This window comes from Saccopteryx leptura, chromosome 1 (assembly GCF_036850995.1).
Source record: "Saccopteryx leptura isolate mSacLep1 chromosome 1, mSacLep1_pri_phased_curated, whole genome shotgun sequence".
In the NCBI taxonomy this organism is placed as follows: Eukaryota; Metazoa; Chordata; class Mammalia; order Chiroptera; family Emballonuridae; genus Saccopteryx; species Saccopteryx leptura.
The window spans coordinates 313116484-313134905 of record NC_089503.1 but is presented as its reverse complement, the minus strand read 5'-3'; the positions used below and the strand labels follow the sequence as shown (position 1 = coordinate 313134905).

The 18422-nt window shown below is 50.1% G+C and overlaps 2 protein-coding genes across 6 annotated transcripts in view; one reads left to right on the top strand and one right to left on the bottom strand.

Annotated features, from left to right (window-relative positions):
• ZC3H7B (zinc finger CCCH-type containing 7B) overlaps positions 1–18422 on the bottom strand; it is a 176864-nt gene that overhangs the window by 76518 nt on the left and 81924 nt on the right. The gene's annotated exons all lie outside the window — the stretch shown is intronic.
• The window catches only part of RANGAP1 (Ran GTPase activating protein 1), a 31424-nt gene that overhangs the window by 7907 nt on the left and 5095 nt on the right, over positions 1–18422 (top strand). For 3 of the 4 annotated variants that reach the window (XM_066358493.1, XM_066358495.1, XM_066358492.1), the window contains 10 exons: positions 3177–3304; positions 4759–4818; positions 6859–7038; positions 10287–10421; positions 11802–11960; positions 13091–13204; positions 13570–13669; positions 13755–13839; positions 15005–15194; positions 17466–17585. In XM_066358493.1, the coding sequence (XP_066214590.1) occupies positions 3177–3304; positions 4759–4818; positions 6859–7038; positions 10287–10421; positions 11802–11960; positions 13091–13204; positions 13570–13669; positions 13755–13839; positions 15005–15194; positions 17466–17585 (1271 nt within the window). The remainder of the gene's footprint in view (positions 1–3176; positions 3305–4758; positions 4819–6858; positions 7039–10286; positions 10422–11801; positions 11961–13090; positions 13205–13569; positions 13670–13754; positions 13840–15004; positions 15195–17465; positions 17586–18422) is intronic. The other variant, XM_066358494.1, reaches the window with a different exon arrangement.

The following is an 18422-nucleotide window of genomic DNA, read 5'->3' as shown; positions in this document are numbered from 1 at the left end:
TCTCTATTTCTCAATATATTTAGTTGTAAAATAGACGTACCTCATTAGATGTTGTGGGGAATGTATGAGTCAGTGTATGTAAAATACACGTTAGTGAGTTAAGTGCTTATCCATACATGGTAGTGAGCAAAGGCAGAGTGAGCCCCTTTGCTCATGGAGCTCATGACCAGTGGGAAGACAGTATTAATAGTCACCATATCAAAGTTACCATGATGAAGTGAGTAATCATTTAGATGGGTGTAAATCAGGGGTCTCAAACTCGCGGCCCGCCGAACAATTTTGTGCGGCCCGCAGACTAATCCACGAAGTTCAAAATATTTTGGATAAAATTAAGTAAGCCTAGGGGCCTACTTGTATTTTTCATTTCTCTAGCATCCTAGCTAGATATTAGCTTAGTTAACAGCAGTTGTGATGCGAACTACAGTTTCTGGTCGTTTTGTGACACTGAAAAGAGTTGCGTAACAGTTGCCTTTTGTAGACCTAGTGCGGCCCGCTGAATGGCTGTGATCTTGCTCTGCGGCCCACATGCTGAGTTGAGTTTGAGACCCCTGGTGTAAATAGTGGCAGGCTCCACGTGAAAGAGCAGGATCTGTGCTGCCTGTTGGGAGCTTAGGAAGGGCTTTTGAGGATGTGTAGCAGAGGGGCATGGAGGGAGGGAGGGTATGCAGAGGCCCGATTCAGACAGCTGCTGAGGGAGCCCCTTATAGGTCATAAGTTATCACCTTTCGCGACACCCTCAGTGGTGGGCTTTGTAATCTGGAAGGTCAAGTTCAGACTTTTTTATCTCCCACATATATCTCCATCTCTTCTCTATATGTCACCCCACAGCACTTTCCTGCACTAGCCTGACTGGATTGTTTGTTTCATGTAACCAGTGTGTTCTGTTCAGATTATAGTTAATACATGTACGTTATAGAATACAGAAACATTGCAAGAGGGGAAAAACCTGTAACTTCATTATCACACAGTCCAAGAGTATAATTACTGTTAATTTTGGTACATTTTCTAGTCTTTTTGTTTTTAAAAACATCTCTGAGTTCCCTTTCCATTTTTAAAAAATATACTTAGGAACATATTACAAATACTTTAAAAGCTAATTTATAACCTGAATCAGTCATAATCTTACCACCTAAACATAACTGCTTTAACACTTGGTTTCTGTCTTTCTGGACTGTTTGTGTGTGTGTGAGGGGCAGGGGATGGAATACCTATAACATTTTTTTTTTTAATTTATACATTATAGAGAGGAAAGAGAGAGAGAGAAGGGGGGAGGGGCAGGAAGCATCAACTCCCATATGTGCCCTGACCAGGCAAGTCCAGGCTTTTGAACTGGCAACCTCAGCGTTTCCAGGTTGACGCTTTATCTACTGCGCCACCACAGGTCAGGCAGATACCTATAACATTTTAAAAGTGTTATCGGCCCTGGCTGGTTGGCTCAGTGGTAGAGCGTCGGCCTGGCGTGCAGGAGTCCCGGGTTCGATTTCCCGGCCAGGGCACACAGGAGAAGCACCCATCTGCTTCTCCACCCCTCCCCTCCTCCTTTCTCTCTATCTCTCTCTTCCCCTCCTGCAGCCAAAGCTCCATTGGAGCAAAGCTGACCCGGGCGCTGAGGATGGCTCTGTGGTCTCTACCTCAGGTGCTAGAATGGCTCTGGTTGTGACAGAGCGACGCCCCAGATGGGCAGAGCATCGCCCCCTGGTGGGCATGCCGGGTGGATTCCAGTAGGGTGCATGCGGGAGTCTGTCTGACTGCCTCCCCGTTTCCAGCTTCAGAAAAATACAAAAAAAAATAAATACAAAAATAAAATAAAATAAAAGTGTTATCAGCCCAAATACCAGGAGACAACCTCATTATTATTATTTTTTTTAATTTTTCTGAAGTGAGAAGTGGGGAGGCAGAGAGACAGACTCCCGCATGCACCCATCTGGGATCTACCCGGCATGGTCACCAGGGGGGCGATGCTCTGCCCATCTGGGGCATTGCTCTGTTGTAACTGGAGGCATTCTAGTGCCTGAGGCGAGGCCATGGAGCCATCCTCAGCACCAGGTCCACCTTTGCTCCAGTGGAGCCTTGGCTGCAGGAGGGGAACAGAAAGATAGAAAGGAAAGAGGGAAGGGTGGAGAAGCAGATGAGCACTTCTCCTGTGTGCCCTGGCCGAAAATTGAACCCGAGACTTCCCCACACCAGACTGACCCTCTACCACTGAGCCAACCAGCCAGGACCTACCTCATTTTTTTACTTACCACCACTATAACATGAATATTTTCTAAGTCAAACACCTGTGTCACTATTCATAATGACATTAATGTAACTGTACCCCAGTGAATTAAGCTGTCAACCTGGCTGCTACTGATGGACATTTTAATGTTTGGAATTTTTCATCATAAAAAAACAATGCAGTAATGAACTCCCCAAACATGAATAATTGAACACTTGAAATCTTCGTGCCATCATACCTGCCGGCCCTCTTGACTTGGGTGCTATTTTCCCAGGCCTGGTGCCCTTCCTGTCCTGGGAGGCTCCATGCACAACACCCACAAGGTGTCCCAAGTACTTTTTTTTTACCTCAAGCAGCCAGAAAGGCCTTGGCTCCTAGACCTTTTACACATGCCTTGTTTTTTAAAAAAATTTTTTTTTTACAATGACAGAGAGAAAGTCAAAGAGAGGGATAGATAGGGACAGACAGACAGGAATGGAGAGAGATGAGAAGCACCAATTATTAGTTTTTCATTGCGACACCTTAGTTGTTCATTGATTGCTTTCTCATATGTGCCTTGACTGTGGGGCTGCAGCAGGCCAAATAACCCCTTGCTCAAGCCAGGGACCTTGGGTTCAAGCTGGTGAGCTTTGCTCAAACCAGATGAGCCTGCGCTCAAGCTGGCGACCTCGGGGTCTCAGACCTGGGACCTCCACATTCCAGTCCGACACTCTATCCACTGTGCCACCACCTGGTCAGGCCATGCCTTGTTTTAACACTCCTTACAGAAAAATTGTTTATGTAGCTGTGTTCCCTGCTAGACTATATGCCTGTCTGTTTCTCCTTTGTAAGCCAGGACCTGGCATAAGGTAGGGACATCATAGCTGTTAGAGTTGTGAATGACAAGGTAGCATCTGGGCTCTCCTGCCTTAGTTCATGACTTCAAAAGTCTAATATTCTCTTCTTTGGTCCTGGGCAGCCAAGGATGTGATTAAAGAGATTGAAGACTTTGATGGCTTAGAGGCTTTGCGCCTGGAGGGCAACACAGTGGGCGTGGAAGCAGCCAGGGTCATCGCCAAGTCCTTGGAGAAGAAGTCGGAGTTGAAGGTGAGATCTGCAATGGCAAGTAGGCCAGGCATGGTTAGGGACAAGCTTCCACTCACATGGCCACAGACTTTCTCGGGCCCCTCTCTTGTTGGTGGAAGTGTTTTACCTGTCCTGAGAGGCTTCATGCATACAATCCACAAGGTGTCCCAACCTACAAGGCCACCCAGAGGCTCTGAACCTGAGGTCTGCTCTCTCTTTGATCGAAAGGCACATGAATAACCCTTACCAGGTGGTGGGGAAGTGGATAGAGGATTGACCTATCACACTAAGGACCCAGGTTTGAAATTCCAATGATGCTGGCTTGGAGGCGGGCTTATCGGCTTGAGCATAATGTCATAGATAGTACTCCATGGTCGCTGACTTGATCCCAAAGGTCACTGGCTTGAAGCCCAAGGACACTGGCTTAGCTGGAGGACCCCCGCTCCCAGTCAAGGCATGAATGAAAAAACATCAATGAACAACTATAGTGCCGCAGCTATGTGTTGATGCTTATCATCTCTCTCCCTTCTTGTCTGTCTCTCTCGTGTGTGTGTGTGTGTGTGTGTGTGTGTGTGTGTGTGTATGTATGTGTGACAGAGACAGTGAGAGAGACGGAGAGAGGGACAGATAGGGGCAGACAGGCAGGAAGGGAGAGATGAGAAGCATAAATTCTTCCTGCAGCTCCTTAGTTGTTCATTGATTGATTTCTCATATGTGCCTTGACAGGAGGGGGAAGTGGCTATATTACAGCAGAGTGAATTACCCCTCGCTCAAGCCAGTGACCTTGGGCTTCAAGCCAGCGACCCCACGCTCAAGCATAAGCCCGTGCTCAAGCTGGATGAGCCTGCGCTCAAGCTGACGACCTCGGTGTTTCTAACCTGGGTCCTCTGCATCCCAGTCCAAAGCTCTGTCCACTGTGCCACCACCTCCTGATCAAACTGTTTCTTTCTCTTTAAAAAAAGGGGGGGGATGGGGGGGTAGGCATGACCCCTGATCCTCAAAGTGAGGTTAACTCCTGGAGTGGGTGAGAAGGGTTGAAAGGAGACTTGGGAATAAAGTAATTTCCTGCTGGAGCCTATACTGTTTACTTTTCTGTTCTTCCACCACCCCGAATCATGTCACATGGCACTGGGCCCCACACCACATGGGAAACTGGTCTTCAGAAGGGGCACTTGGCCACCGTGGCCCTGGTCCTGCCACTGCTTTGCCATGAGGTCCAGAGCACCTCCTTTCTCTCATACTATTTCCCGCTCAGAAAACAGGGTTGGACAGATTGGGGGGTTTTTCCTGACATTTCTGCTAAGCCCACTGGCATTGTGGGCCTCCAGATCCCATCAGCTTTGGGCAGAGCTGGTCCAGCTTTTTGCTGACAAAGGCCAAATTAAGAATCTCTCAGTAGTCCAAGTCCATGAGGGGAGCGCTGCCTGCAGGGCCCTCTGAGGGTCTCAGTAACTCTTTTCTTCCTCCTCTCAAAGAGATGCCACTGGAGCGACATGTTCACGGGGCGGCTGCGGTCCGAGATCCCGCCAGCCCTGGTAAGTGAGCAGGCCACTGCGTCTTTCCCGCCTGGACACAGGGGCCCCTTTGCTAATTCCCAAGACTTTTCCTAAAACCTCTGGAGGCTAAGATGTGTGCTGTGGGTGACTGAAATGCTGAGACGGAAGTCTGGCAAGCACAGCATCTGCTCTGTGTCAGAATGGGCTGGCAGAGTGCAGGTGATAGCCGGGAGCTAGAGAGGAGAACTCAGGGCCCTGATGCTGGGAAACCCGGCGACAGGAAGGACAACAGAGACCGGGATTCCTGGGGTTTATTCTTGAGCTGCGTGGTTTCCCTCGCACTGTGAATGTCTCTCCCTACACAATTATCACTCGTCCTGGCATTTCCCTTCCCTGGACCCTGAGTTTCTGCTCCTTCAGGACCTTAGCACAGCTTGCTCTGGCCATCCTGGTCTCGTTCCAGCTCCTTTCTTTCTCCATATCACTTTCTCTGCTTTGGTTCTCATTGTGGGTGGCTTACCTTTGCTCTTCTCCATTTCTCCCTTCCCAAGGCTCCGTTTTGCTGGGGTCGTTTCTAGCTTCCATGTGGGCTCGCGCACACACGCTCGTGTATGTGTGGGAGGGGGTGGGGAGGGGCATCACAGAGCAGAACGTGGCTTGCCTGGTACTCCAGGGAGGAGGCAGGGCTAGTAATAGGCAGTCTCTCAGTGTCTCCCCCTGCACAGGGTCTAGCCTACAGGGTGCCCTTAGGGTGAGGTTCTGGGTCAGTTATTGGCATGATCATCCATATTATTGACCCCTCACTCTGGTCATGCTGGCACTGCCTTTTCAGGCCTCTATTCACCTCACCAGCACTGGGCTTCCTGAGTTGCCAGTTTACTGACCTCATTTCTAAAGTACTCAGTACAGCAAGCAGGTGTCATAGGTGCCTAAATGGGGGGGGGGGCCCTAGAGGGTGGGCTTTCTGGGTGGGGGATTGAGTTAGTAACCAGTCTCAAAGGGTAAACCAGGTGGAGCTAGGATTTAGAATGCAGGTTAAGGGAATTCATTTGGGTAATTGTAAGTAAAAAGATTTCAAGTTAGAAAAGGGGGTGAAGAAAAAACTTACTGTTGGACATTAGCTATGGGCATCTGTGCACATTGTTTTACCTAAATTCTAGCAAGCTTCTAGGGAGGTGTTCTTATCTTCATATTACCAATGACAGGAATGAGTCTTAGAAAGAGGGTTAAAAGAATTTGGGGTCAGGGAAAGGCATGGAATGAGAGAAGGTGAAGCAGGCACAGAAGGTTTGAGCACTTCTGGCTGCTTGAGGGTGAGATGTCAGTTGGGGCCAGTTTCCAGGGCTGGGCCTTCTCCTGTGGGTCAGGCAGTCAGAGAATGCCCTCCACTCACTGGGGGGAGGACAGTGGAAACTCTGCTACCCTTTTTGATGGCCAGGCAGTGTCTTCCCTCCCTCACTCCCCACCTCCCTGATCTATGCCAAGCCTCATTTCTCCTGAAGTACTGCTGATACCCCCTGCTTAGGAGGTTCTCAGGATTGCTCAGTGTCGTCTTACCACATCTAGTCCTGGGCTGAAGCTTGGTTTCCGCTCCTCCATCTCCCACCACACTGGGCAGCCAGCATCCTCCTCTGATCTCTAGAGCTGTCTCACACTTCTGCGTGGACACTTGCCCTCCAGCCTTCATCTGCCTATAAAGCAAAATCCCACTTCCCTTCTAGCCTCAGCCTCTCCTGAAGTCTACCAGCTGCTTGCCCCAGGCACACGCATACTGCTTTATGCTTATGTCTCTCTGCTCATGTTTTTACTGCTACCTGAAGACACATGTTTAATTGGCTGATTCTGATCCAGACTGAGCTCAAATGTCATCTATAGTAAGCCTTCCCCGACCATGGCACATACAATAAGCCCAGAAGAATTGGGAGCCCTTTGCAGGGTTTCCAGTCCTGGGTACATAATTTGGCTCTATATTGAAGTGGTCTGTGTCTCTGCCAGTTTTCCACCAGCCTGAGTGCCCCCTGGTCCAGAAGCAGCACCTCGTAGGTGACTGTGACACTGACCTGAGTTCCCTCTGCCCAGATCTCCCTAGGGGAGGGACTCATTACAGCTGGGGCCCAGCTGGTGGAGTTGGACCTAAGTGACAATGCATTTGGGCCTGACGGTGTGCGAGGCTTCGAGGCCCTGCTGAAGAGTTCCGCCTGCTTCACCCTGCACGAGCTCAAGCTCAACAACTGTGGTATGGGCATCGGTGGCGGCAAGGTGGGTGCCGTGGCCCCCTCCTTCACGTCCCCCCTGTCTTTTATCCTTTTTCATGGCCAGTTCCCTACTATATTTGCCTCCATCTGAAATGTGTGTCCTGGCCCCCCTTCATCTGGGTTGGTTGGCCTGTTTTTCTCTTCAAAGGAGAAAGACCTCAAAGGCAGCAGCCTGTGGTCAGTGGGGAGAGGAGATGGAGTTCATGAGGGTGGGGTTGCCAAGCAACCATCCTGATTCTTATGTTGCCTTGGCAACACAGGCAGCACCACATACGTGCTCTAACCTACTAGCTCTGCAGAACACAGTGCTTTGAGTATCCCTAGACCTGCTGTGCCCTTAGAGCAGCTGGCAGAGCCATGTGAGGTCAGACTATACACATGGGGAGAGGGCCCAGAAAGAGACGCACTGCTCTGAACGCCCCAGGATGCCTCCCGCATCCTGCCTGTCACCAGGCTGGTCACTGTAGAGAAACTCATCTTTTCTTCCCAGAACCTGCACAGAAGGAGTGGTGGTTTATTCTCTTCTTACTTTCTGGCTTCTTTAGGCCCAGGTTCTAGAAAGAATGAGTGCCAGTCTGGTTCCCATTTCCCTTCCCTCTCACGTTCTGACCGAAAGCAGGAAAGGGCTGGTGGTCCTGTGTGGGTACAGTTGGTTAGAGCATCGTCCCAATAAGCCAAGTTCATGAGTTTGGTCCCCAGTCAGGGCACATCCAAGAATCAACCAATGAACATATAAATAAACGGAACATGAAATCTAGGTTTCTCTCACTAAAGAAATCAATTTTTTTTTTTTAAAGAAAAGGGCTGAGACAGGAATTGACAGCGATTGGGACATCTCTTTGAAGATGTGTTATGTGCATAACCTTAATTTTCCCACCCACAATGACAGGTGGGTGATGCTGTTGCTATTTTTCCAGATAAATAGATTTGAACTTAAGAGATCTTGGGTCGAGTGCCCCGGATGATGTAGCTAGTGTGGGACTGGTGTGTGATTTGAGCCTGAATCAATTTGGCCCTGTCAGAGCAGCAAGAAGAGCCTGTGTGATGCTTGCACTTCCTTAGGCTGAGGAGCCAGAGTGGCCTCTACTGCAGAGGGTAGGAGAGCAAAGGCTATGCACCCGTGCCCGTCTTAGCCCTCCCCCCCCTCCCCCAGCCTGACTGGGCAATAAGTTTCATTTGTATTATGACCTAAATAGGTTTGAATCTGCATAGAAAACAGGTCCAGCCCTACCTAGAGTGTGATGTACCAGGGAAACCAAAGGCATCCCTGTGAAATGCTTCTGTTTTCTACCCATCACCTCACTTCTGCCCAGGGAACTGAGGCTTAGAAGCTAGATCCAGGCACCACCCAAGGCCAGGAAAAACTGGGTTTTAGGTTTTTGCTCTGCTTTATGTGACTGGCCTGGGCATCAGCCTGTCTCAGATGGTGCAGTGGGGCCAGGGTCTCCTTGGCCTGCTCCTCTTGGATATTGAGAAGATTGAAAGAGACGCTGGAAGATGTGGCTTCTGGTCCAGTCTTCTTGCTTAGCAACCATAGGAAAGCTTTTTTTTTTTTTTTTTTTGACAGAGAGAGGGACAGCTAGGGACAGATAGGAAGGGAGAGAGATGAGAAACACCAATTCTTCGTTGAGGCTCCTTAGTTGTTCATTGATTGCATTCTCATATGTGCCTTGACTGGTGGGCTACAGCAGAGCCAGTGACTCCTTACTCAAGCCAGCAATCTTGGGTCTATATCTATGATCCCATGTTCAAGCCAGTGACCCTACACTCAAGCTGGTGAGCCTGTGTTCAAGTTGGCAACCTCAAGGTTTCAAACCTGGGTCCTTCATGTCCCAGTCTAGTGTGCTATCCCCAGTGGTAGTCAACCTGGTCCCTACCACCCACTAGTGGGTGTTCCAGCTTTCATGGTGGGCAGTAGCGGAGCAACCAAAGTATATATAAATAAAAAGATTTAACTATAGTAAGTTTTATAAAGATTTATTCTGCCAAACAGCGAAAATCTGACATAAAATACTTGGTAAGTAACTATTATTATATGCTTTAACTTGCTGTAACTCTGCTTTATAAATTTTATAAAGTAAAGTTACTTCCCTACTTTATAAATCACCATTACTGTGGAACTGGTGGGCGGTTAGAAAATTTTACTACTAACAGATACAAACATGGGTGGTAGGTATAAAAAGATTAACTAGCCCTGCTCTATCCATTGCGCCACTGCTTGGTCAGGCATTTAAACATATTTTTCTGCCTGACCTGTGGTGGCGCAGTGGATAAAGCGTCGACCTGGAAATGCTGAGGTCGCCGGTTCGAAACCCTGGTCTTGCCTGGTTAAGGCACATATGGGAGTTGATGCTTCCAGCTCCTCCCCCCTTCTCTCTCTCTGTCTCTCCTCTCTCTCTCTCTCTCTCTCTCTGTCTCTCCCTCTCCTCTCTAAAATGAATAAATAAAAAATTAAAAATATTTTTCTATTTAATGATTTTTGTGAGAGAGGAAGGGAGAGACAGACAGAGAGACAGGCACATTGTACTTTCTCTTTGATATGCCCTGATCGGGGATCAAACTGGCAACCTCTGTGCTTTGGGACGATGCTCTCTAACCAACCAAGCTGTCCAGCCAGGGCCGTTTTTTATTTTTTAAAATTTCACTTACTAATTTACTTTAGAGGAGGGTGGGGAGAGAGAAACATTGATTTGTTGTTCCACTTATTTATGCATTCATTGGTTGATTCTTGCATGTGCCCTGACTGGGGATAGAACTCACAATGTTAGCATATTGGGGTGGTGCTCCAGCCAATTAAGCTACCTGGCCAGTGTCTATAGGAAAGTTTCTGTTCCTCCTTGTGCCTGAGTTGCTTCAGCTGGAAAGGGACTCATGATGGTCCCACCTGATAGAGGGCTTATGGCAGTAGTAGACTAATTGTCAAACCCTTTCCCCGGACCTGGCTTAAAGGTGGCCACTCAGTGTTGGCCTCTGCCTTGCCTCTGGGCCTTTATCAGCCATGTCTAACATGAGACTAAACCCCCAGGATGGTGGGACCCACACGTAAAGCAATAAATGTCAATAGTTCTTTGTAAACTGTAGGGTGCTGGGCACATGTGAGGGGTGATCATTGAGCTTTTGAGCAGTTCTTTGTCCCCGTACCTACCACCAGTGAGTGATGTGGGATATTGAAGACCAGTTTAATGGCGTGGCTGCCCTGCTGGGAGAAGGACCTCTTGCTTAGGCCTGGGCTCCTTGCCTTTTTCCCCACAGATCCTGGCAGCAGCTCTGACTGAGTGTCACCGAAAATCCAGTGCTCAGGGCAAGCCGCTGGCCCTGCAGGTCTTCGTGGCTGGCAGGAACCGTTTAGAGAATGACGGAGCCACTGCCTTGGCAGAAGCTTTTGGGGTGAGTGGTTTCTGCCTTTACTAGGAGTGTGTCCCAGCTCTGGAACTTGGCTGAGAGACCCAGGGCAAGCCACTTTCCCACTCTGATTCTGCTGGTTCGTCCTGTGTTGGGGCGAATTCCTGCTGTGTGTGTCTGAAAGTTGCCAGATCCCTACCCAGGTGAGGTGGCAGTGGCTCCCTGAAGTGTGCTCTGAGGAGATGATGGGGCTGCTTTGAGGTGACACAGCCAAAATATGGTATTACTTCAGTTGTGAATGCAGACTTCAGAAATGTCTGTGACTTTGTTACCAATAGAAATCGCAGATGTTTCATGCCAAATTATAGTTGTTACAAATATATAGAAATCTTTATGTTTTTTATTCATCAAGGTTACAGACTTGCTCCTGGGTCTTTTTTTTTTTTTTTTTTTTTTTAACCTTAGGTCATGTTACTCAGTGCCTTTTTAAGCACAAGTATTGCTACAGCACACATTTGGGGAGTTTTTCTGAATATCACTTTATAACTGTCTTCTAGTCAAATTTATTTATTTTGTTATCCTATATAATTTAGCTTAAAATTTAAAAACATTATTCTGAGGGAGTCAGGGGCATTACCAGACTGTCTGAAGGGCCCATAGCACAGAAAATGTTAAGAAGCTCTGACCGCTAAGTGCCTTGGTTGGCCTGTGTTTTATGTGTGAACCCCCCCATGCTGAGCACCCAGGGACAACAAAAGGTGCCTAGACACAGAGTTATGCCAGGTCTGTCCTCAGTCCCATGGAGCAGTGGAAGACATCCAGATGAGACCTGTAGAATGCATAGTAGTCAGCCTATCAAGAAAATGACAACAAATAAGGAGATGGAGTGTTCCAGGCAAGAAGAATGAAGTGTCAAAGGTTGGGATACAAAAGGGCCCCAAAATGTCATGGCATATGGGATGCCAGTCATAGTTTATAAGTAGGGCAGGAGGACCCCGGGAAAGGAAGGCTATGTAGAGGAGATGCATTATGCAGAGAAGGGCCATGGCTGAGTACCGCACCAGAGCCCAAGGCCTCCACAGTGTGGAGGAATCTGACTAAGAAACTTGTGTTCGAGCTGTGTGACCATAGTTAAGTCACAGCCTCTCTAATCCTCAGCCTTTTCCGTTTAGTAGAGATACTAATCCTGGGTAGATCTCCCTCCTGAGGTTGTGGAGAGGCTCAGATGCAGCCATGTCCAAAAGCATGCTTTGAGATCTAATCTCCCCTGAATATTCACAGACAAGCCCCTGCTTGTGCTGACAGCAGCCCTTACCCATTTCTATGTGCAGTGCGGCCCTCCTGCCTGCTGGATGTCACTGTCCTGGGCCTGTACCTGGTACTCACGGGTCCACTTCTTTGCCTTCTTTCTCCTGCCCCTCACAGATCATTGGGACTCTGGAGGAGGTCCATATGCCACAGAATGGGATCAATCACCCTGGCATCACTGCCCTGGCCCAGGCTTTTGCCATCAACCCCCTGCTGCGGGTCATCAACCTGAATGACAACACCTTCACTGAGAAGGGCGCTGTGGCCATGGCCAAGGTGAGGTGGGTTCAGCAGGGCCAGGTTGGGCCCCAGTAGCAGGGTCTGGGTGCTGCCTTTGTAAGGAACCCGTCAGCAGGAAGTTTTGCTGCCCCCCTCCCTGCCTATCTGGTGTGTACCTCAGGGGTCCAGCTGGGTAAACATGCCCAGAATGAGGCGCTTGTCAGGAGCTCACTTGCCCATCTTGGGCAGCTTTGAGGGTCGGTATTGCCTTCCTCCTGAGCTGCTTCCATGTGACCAAGCAGTTGGTGCTGGTTTTGTTCTTAAAGGCTGCACTTAAGGCTGCTCTAGCCTAATAGTTTCCTTCATTGATTCTGTTTGTTGAGCCCCTGTCTAGTCTCCAGCCCTGTGCCAATCACAGACCACACAGAGTTGAGTCAAAGACTCAGCCTTCAAAAAGCCCTGGTTCAAGGAAGGAAGGGAGTGGCTGCTTGGTGACAGTGCCTGGCAGTGAATATGGTGGCTGGCTGGGTGTCGAGGCATCTGCATGTAGGGCTCCACCAGCCTCACAGACTCCACAACCCCATGGAAGACTAGTCCTGCTGCTGTTGGCGTTAGCAGAGATGTATGCGAGTGTTCAGGAGCACACAGGAAGTTCAGTTCAGACTTGAGGCAGGCTTCCTGGAAGAGGTTACATTTTGGCCAGTGGACTCTTTCTGGACAAAGAGTGTAGAAGAGTTGTTTAGGCACAGGGATCAGCGGCATGTAGGAAGGCCCAGAAAAGGTAGAGAGGCTTGCTCAGTTGGTCCTGGTTTGAAATGACTGGGGCTCAAAGTATTTAAGGCTGGAGGAGATGAAGAGAGGGAGGCAAGACCTTGCAGCCCTGCTGAGTCCTTGAGACTTTTTCTTGTAAGTAATAGGGAGCTACGGAGGGTTTTAAGCAGGAATGTAGTGTAGTCATATTTGTGCTTCAGGAAAAGGGTTTTGACTGTAGCATGGGAATAGGGAGGGGGGTTAGCTAGAGGCCAGGAGGCCAATAGGGAGATGATGAGAAGAGCTGAGGGGACCAGATGACCAGAATGGGTACAGAAGAGAACAGGGTTTCGCAACTGCTACGGGGTATGACATTGGCACACGGGGGACTGGGGTGAGGCTTGCCCCTCACCCTGGCCCTCCCTTTCTCCTTGCAGACCCTGAAGACCTTGCGGCAGGTGGAAGTAATCAACTTTGGGGACTGCCTGGTGCGCTCCAAGGGTGCTGTGGCCATTGCAGACGCTGTTCGTGGAGGCCTGCCCAAGCTGAAGGTGCCCTCTGGGGTTGAGGTTCTCCCACACTTGGTGGGGGATAGGGGAGAGCACAGCGTCTGGCCTGCCAAGGCACATGGGTCTGGGTTCTTCCACACCTCCCTCATCCTTTTACCTTGCTGAGCCAGTTTCTTCATTTTTAGAATGGGGGAGGAGAGTGGTGAAGGCCATCATAGTAGAATGTTAAGTACACATACTAAATATCTGGCACGGCTCTGGGTAAAAGAACTTTTCTTTCTTGGTACCAGCTGTCCAGCTGGAGGAAGAGTCTGCTTCCCTTCCCTTGGGAAGCAGAGGCTTCAAAGTAGGACTGGATCTCCTGGCCCACGTTCTTGCCTGCCACTGTCCTTTCCTCTTATTTTTAGGAGCTGAACTTGTCATTTTGTGAAATCAAGAGAGATGCTGCTCTGTCTATAGCTGAGGCCGTGGCAGATAAGGCCGAGCTGGAGAAACTGGACCTCAATGGTAACTAGGGGCTGTAACCTTAGCACAGGCCTGCTGGGTAGGCCCAGTGCCCATTTTGACCCTCTATTCCTTCCCCCGTGAGCAGGCAACTCCCTGGGAGAAGAAGGCTGTGAGCAGCTCCAGGAGGTGCTGGATGGCTTCAACATGGCCAAGGTGCTGGCATCCCTCAGGTAGGGCCCTCTGGGTGGTCAGTGATGCATTTAAGAAACGGTTATGTGCCAGGTGCTGTGCTAGGCTTTGGGGATATGAGAATAAGGCAGCAAAGGTTGCTGACATTTTAATGGGGCAAGGGGTCAAGAATAATTAGATTATTATATGTTAAGGAGAGGGAAAGAAAGGGCTGGGGGATGGTCCCCTTTTGAGAGGGTAAGTTGGGGAGCGCCCTGAAGGGATGGTGGCTGATCTGATGCTGATGGGTAAGGCAGGGTGGCTAGCAGTGAGGCCAGGTAGCAATGAGGGTAGGCTCAGAATTGTTAAAATCAGTCTCAGAGCCTGACCTGTGGTGGCGCAGTGGATTAAGCTTCGACCTGGAACGCTGAGGTCGCTGATTCAAAACCCTGGGCTTGCCTGGTCAAGGCACATATGGGAGTTGATGCTTTCTGCTCCTCCCTTCTCTCTCTCTCTCTCTCTCTCTCTCCCCTCTCTAAAATGAATAAGTAAATAAAGTTAAAAAAAAATCAGTCTCAGAGACTGACCCTAAAAAGGAAGGGATGGATGCAGGACGGTGGAGTTCCTGGGTTTGCAGAGCCCACTGGAGGTGGGAGTGAGGGTGGGGCAGGTGAAGGAGACATGTCTGTCTCCTTCAATAGATAGCACCCATCTCCCTCTGTTTAATCTCCAAGTTGGCTTTATTCAGTGGTCAGATCCTCAGTTGTGTTCTTCACTGCCAGAGCCTATGCTGCTGCTAGGAACTGGGGACTCGAAGATAGACTCAAGAGGTTCAGGGTCCAGGGGAAATAGAATAGCTTTTTTCAGTGGGCAGGCCCCTCCCACTCATCTGTAGCTTTCTATGGGCAGCAAGATGTTGGTGGCACAGTCCTGGGCATCTCAGCCTGAGCATATTCTTGCCAGACCCTGGTCCCCCGTGGCAGTTCTCTTCCTTTTCTATGTACCTCTACTGGACCAGGGGGCTCTTTTTTGACAGGGACAAGTTCTTATTCTCAGCATGGGCTTCCGTAGGTGAGGAGACATGAGTGACAGGCTCCCTGGTGACCCCACTTACTCCACCATGGGGCAGCTGCCCATATGGGGTCTGTGGGCTCACAAAGCCAGGCCTTGGAGCCAACATGGGCCACTGGGCAGGGAGGATCTGCTTTAGCCACCTTTACTCTGCAGTGATGATGAGGGTGAAGATGAGGAGGACGAGGACGAGGAGGACGAGGAAGAAGAAGAGGAGGAGGAGGAGGAAGATGAAGAGGAAGATGAGGAGGAAGAGGAAGAGGAGGAGGAAGAAGAGCCACAGCAGGAAGGGCAAGGAGAGGAGTCATCCACACCGTCAAGGAAGATTCTGAACCCTAACAGTGGGGTAAGTTTGTGTGTGTGTGTATGTGAGTGTGTGTGTGTGTCTGACAGAGACAGAGAGAGGGACAGATAGGGACAGACAGACAGGAAAGGAGAGAGAAGCATCAGTTCTATGTTCCGGCACCTTGGTTGTTCATTGATTGTGTTCTTTTATGTGCCTTGACCGGGAGCTACAGCAGAGCGAGTGACCCCTTGCTCAAGCCAGCGACCTTGGGCTCAAGCTGGTGATCCTTGCTCAAACCAGATGAGCCAGCGCTCAAGCTGGTGACCTTGGGGTTTTGAACCTGGGTCCTCTGCATCCCAGTCCGACACTCTATCCACTGTGCCACTGCCTGGTCAGGCGGAGTAAGTTTCTTGTTATTTTTGCCAGGGTCAGAGCCTGGGTCCCCTGACCATGAAATCCTGAGACTGGTCTTGGCCAGTTGGCTCAGAGGTAGAGTGTTGGCCCGGTGTGTGGAAGTCCTGGGTTCGATTCCAAGTCAGGGCACACTAAAGTGGCCATCTGCTTCTCCATCCCTCTCCCCCTTCTCTCTCCTTCTCGCTCCCCCTCCCCCTTCCACAGCCATGGCTCATTCGAGCAGGTTGGCCCTGGGTGCTTAGGATGGCACCATGACCTCACCTCAGGCACTAAAATAGCTGAATTGCTGAGCAATGGCTCAACATGGGCAGAGCATTGCCCCAGAGGGGCTTGCTGAGTGGATCCTGGTCAGGGTGCATGTGAAAGTGTCTCTCTGTCTCTCTGCCTCTCAATAAAAAAAGAAATCCTGAGACAGTCTCACGAGGCCACATGATAGAGGTGGAATCTATATAAATACAGCGGCTGCAAACTGTTTTTGCTTTGTTTGTATTGACTTCCGTATAGATGTGGTTACTTAGGAATTATAATGTATAATACTGTTATGTATAAGACATACGTAAGTATTTTAAAAGAATAAAAGAAAATAAGCATGAGTAGAAATTCTTTTTCCCATCAGCATATTATCTTGTAGAGACAGCTCCCCATCCCATAGACTGGCTGGGACGATGACCCAGCTTAGGCACTTGGTGCCCCTTCCCTGCCCAGGAAGGAAGGGAATCAGGCTGTCATGTCCTTTTCATTGATTCTTGTTCCTTCATAGGTTCCTAGATCAAACTTTTGGAGAACTTTGGGTTGGATGAGGATACCCCTCCAACTCTTGTTGATTTAGCTTTTCTAGTTTTATTTATATTTTTTTAAGTGAGAGGAGGGAAAATAGTGAAATAGACTCCTGCATGAAACCCAACTGGGATCTACCTGGCAGCTCCCATCTAGAGCCAACACTTGAACCAACCAAGCCACTGGCTGGGAGGGGAAGATAAATAGAGAAGGGGGAGAGAGAAGGCAGAGAAGCAGGTGGTAGTTCTCCTGTGTGTCCTGTCAAGAAATTGAACCTGGGGCACTGGCCGGTTGGCTCAGCGGTGGAGCGTTGGCCTGGCGTGCAGGAGTCCCGGGTTCGATTCCTGGCCAGGGCACACAGGAGAGGCGCCCATCTGCTTCTCCACCCCTCCCCCTCTCCTTCCTCTCTGTCTCTCTCTTCCCCTCCCGCAGCCGAGGCTCCATTGGAGCAAAGATGGCCGGGGCACTGAGGATGGCTCTGTGGCCTCTGCCTCAGGTGCTAGAATGGCTCTGGATGCAGCAGAGCGACGCCTCAGAGGGGCAGAGCATCGCCCCCTGGTGGGCATGCCGGGTGGATCCCGGTCGGGCACATGCGGGAGTCTGTCTGACTGCCTCCCCCGTTTCCAGCTTCGGAAAAATGAAAAAAAAAGAAAAGAAAAGAAATTGAATCTGGGACGTCCTTATGCCAGGCTGACGCTCTTTCCACTGACCCAACCAGCCAGGATCTAGCTTTTCCAGTTTTATGGAAACATTTCAACAAATATTCAGCATTTCTCAGGTTTTAGTTTTTCTCTGGGTACCTCTGTTGTTCACTAGCAGTGCTTATTTGGGCTAGACTCCAGTTTCTGGTGGGTCCACATTAATCCCCATGTGCCTCAAGTCATTTTGGGGGGCATCATCTGTCATGGCGAGGACCCATGTGCTCTTGCCAGGCTCTTGGAGTCCTAGGGAGGTGGCTTGCCCCCACCACAGAGGTTTGTGTCCTGGCAGCCAGCTAGGGCCAGTGTCTGGGGCTCCGCCCTTTGGGGAACTACATGTGAGTGGGAGGAAGGATTCTAGACTCTAAGCCATCATGCAGGTGTTGTAAGTGAAGAGTGGGTTTGGACTATTGTAGTGCTACCTGTGCCACCCATCCCTCAGGAACCAGTTCCCGTGCTGTCCTTCCCGCCTCCTGCAGACATCTCCACCTTCCTGGCTTTCCCTTCTCCAGAGAAGCTGCTGCGCCTAGGGCCCAAGAGTGCTGTGCTGATAGCCCAGCAGGTAAGAGCACACTGACTGCAAACCTGCATGCGCTGTGCCTGCTGGAGCTGCTGGAGAACAGGGACAAGCAGAGCACAGAGGGCTGGGGGGGTGGGAGGGGAGCTATCCATGGGAGTGGGGGCTGCCAGGTATTCCTTTTTATATATTAGATATGTAAATGAGTGTGGGATAGGCAGACCTGCCACACCTCAGAAGGCTGGAATTAGAGAATGGTTTTTTTTTTTGTTTTTTTTTTGTTTGTTTGTTTTTTTCATTTTTCTGAAGCTGGAAACAGGGAGAGACAGTCAGACAGACTCCCGCATGCGCCCGACCGGGATCCACCCGGCACGCCCACCATGGGGCAACGCTCTGCCCACCAGGGGGCGATGCTCTGCCCATCCTGGGCATCGCCATATTGCGACCAGAGCCACTCTAGCGCCTGAGGCAGAGGCCACAGAGCCATCCCCAGCGCCCGGGCCATCTTTGCTCCAATGGAGCCTTGGCTGCGGGAGGGGAAGAGACAGAGAGGAAAGCGCGGCGGAGGGGTGGAGAAGCAAATGGGCGCTTCTCCTATGTGCCCTGGCCGGGAATCGAACCCGGGTCCTCCGCACGCTAGGCCGACGCTCTACCACTGAGCCAACCGGCCAGGGCAGAGAATGGTTTTTTTTACACACGCGCACGCGCGCACACCCCGAGGCGTTCCTCTACATGTTCTGTAGGACCAGCTGTTTCTAGAACGTCCTGCTGCCCAGGACTCCTGTGATTATCACACATGCACTGCAGGGAGGCTGCCCTTGCTCTAGTCTCACTTGTTGGTTGGCTAGTTGGTTCAGTCACTCATTCATTCCTTCACTGATT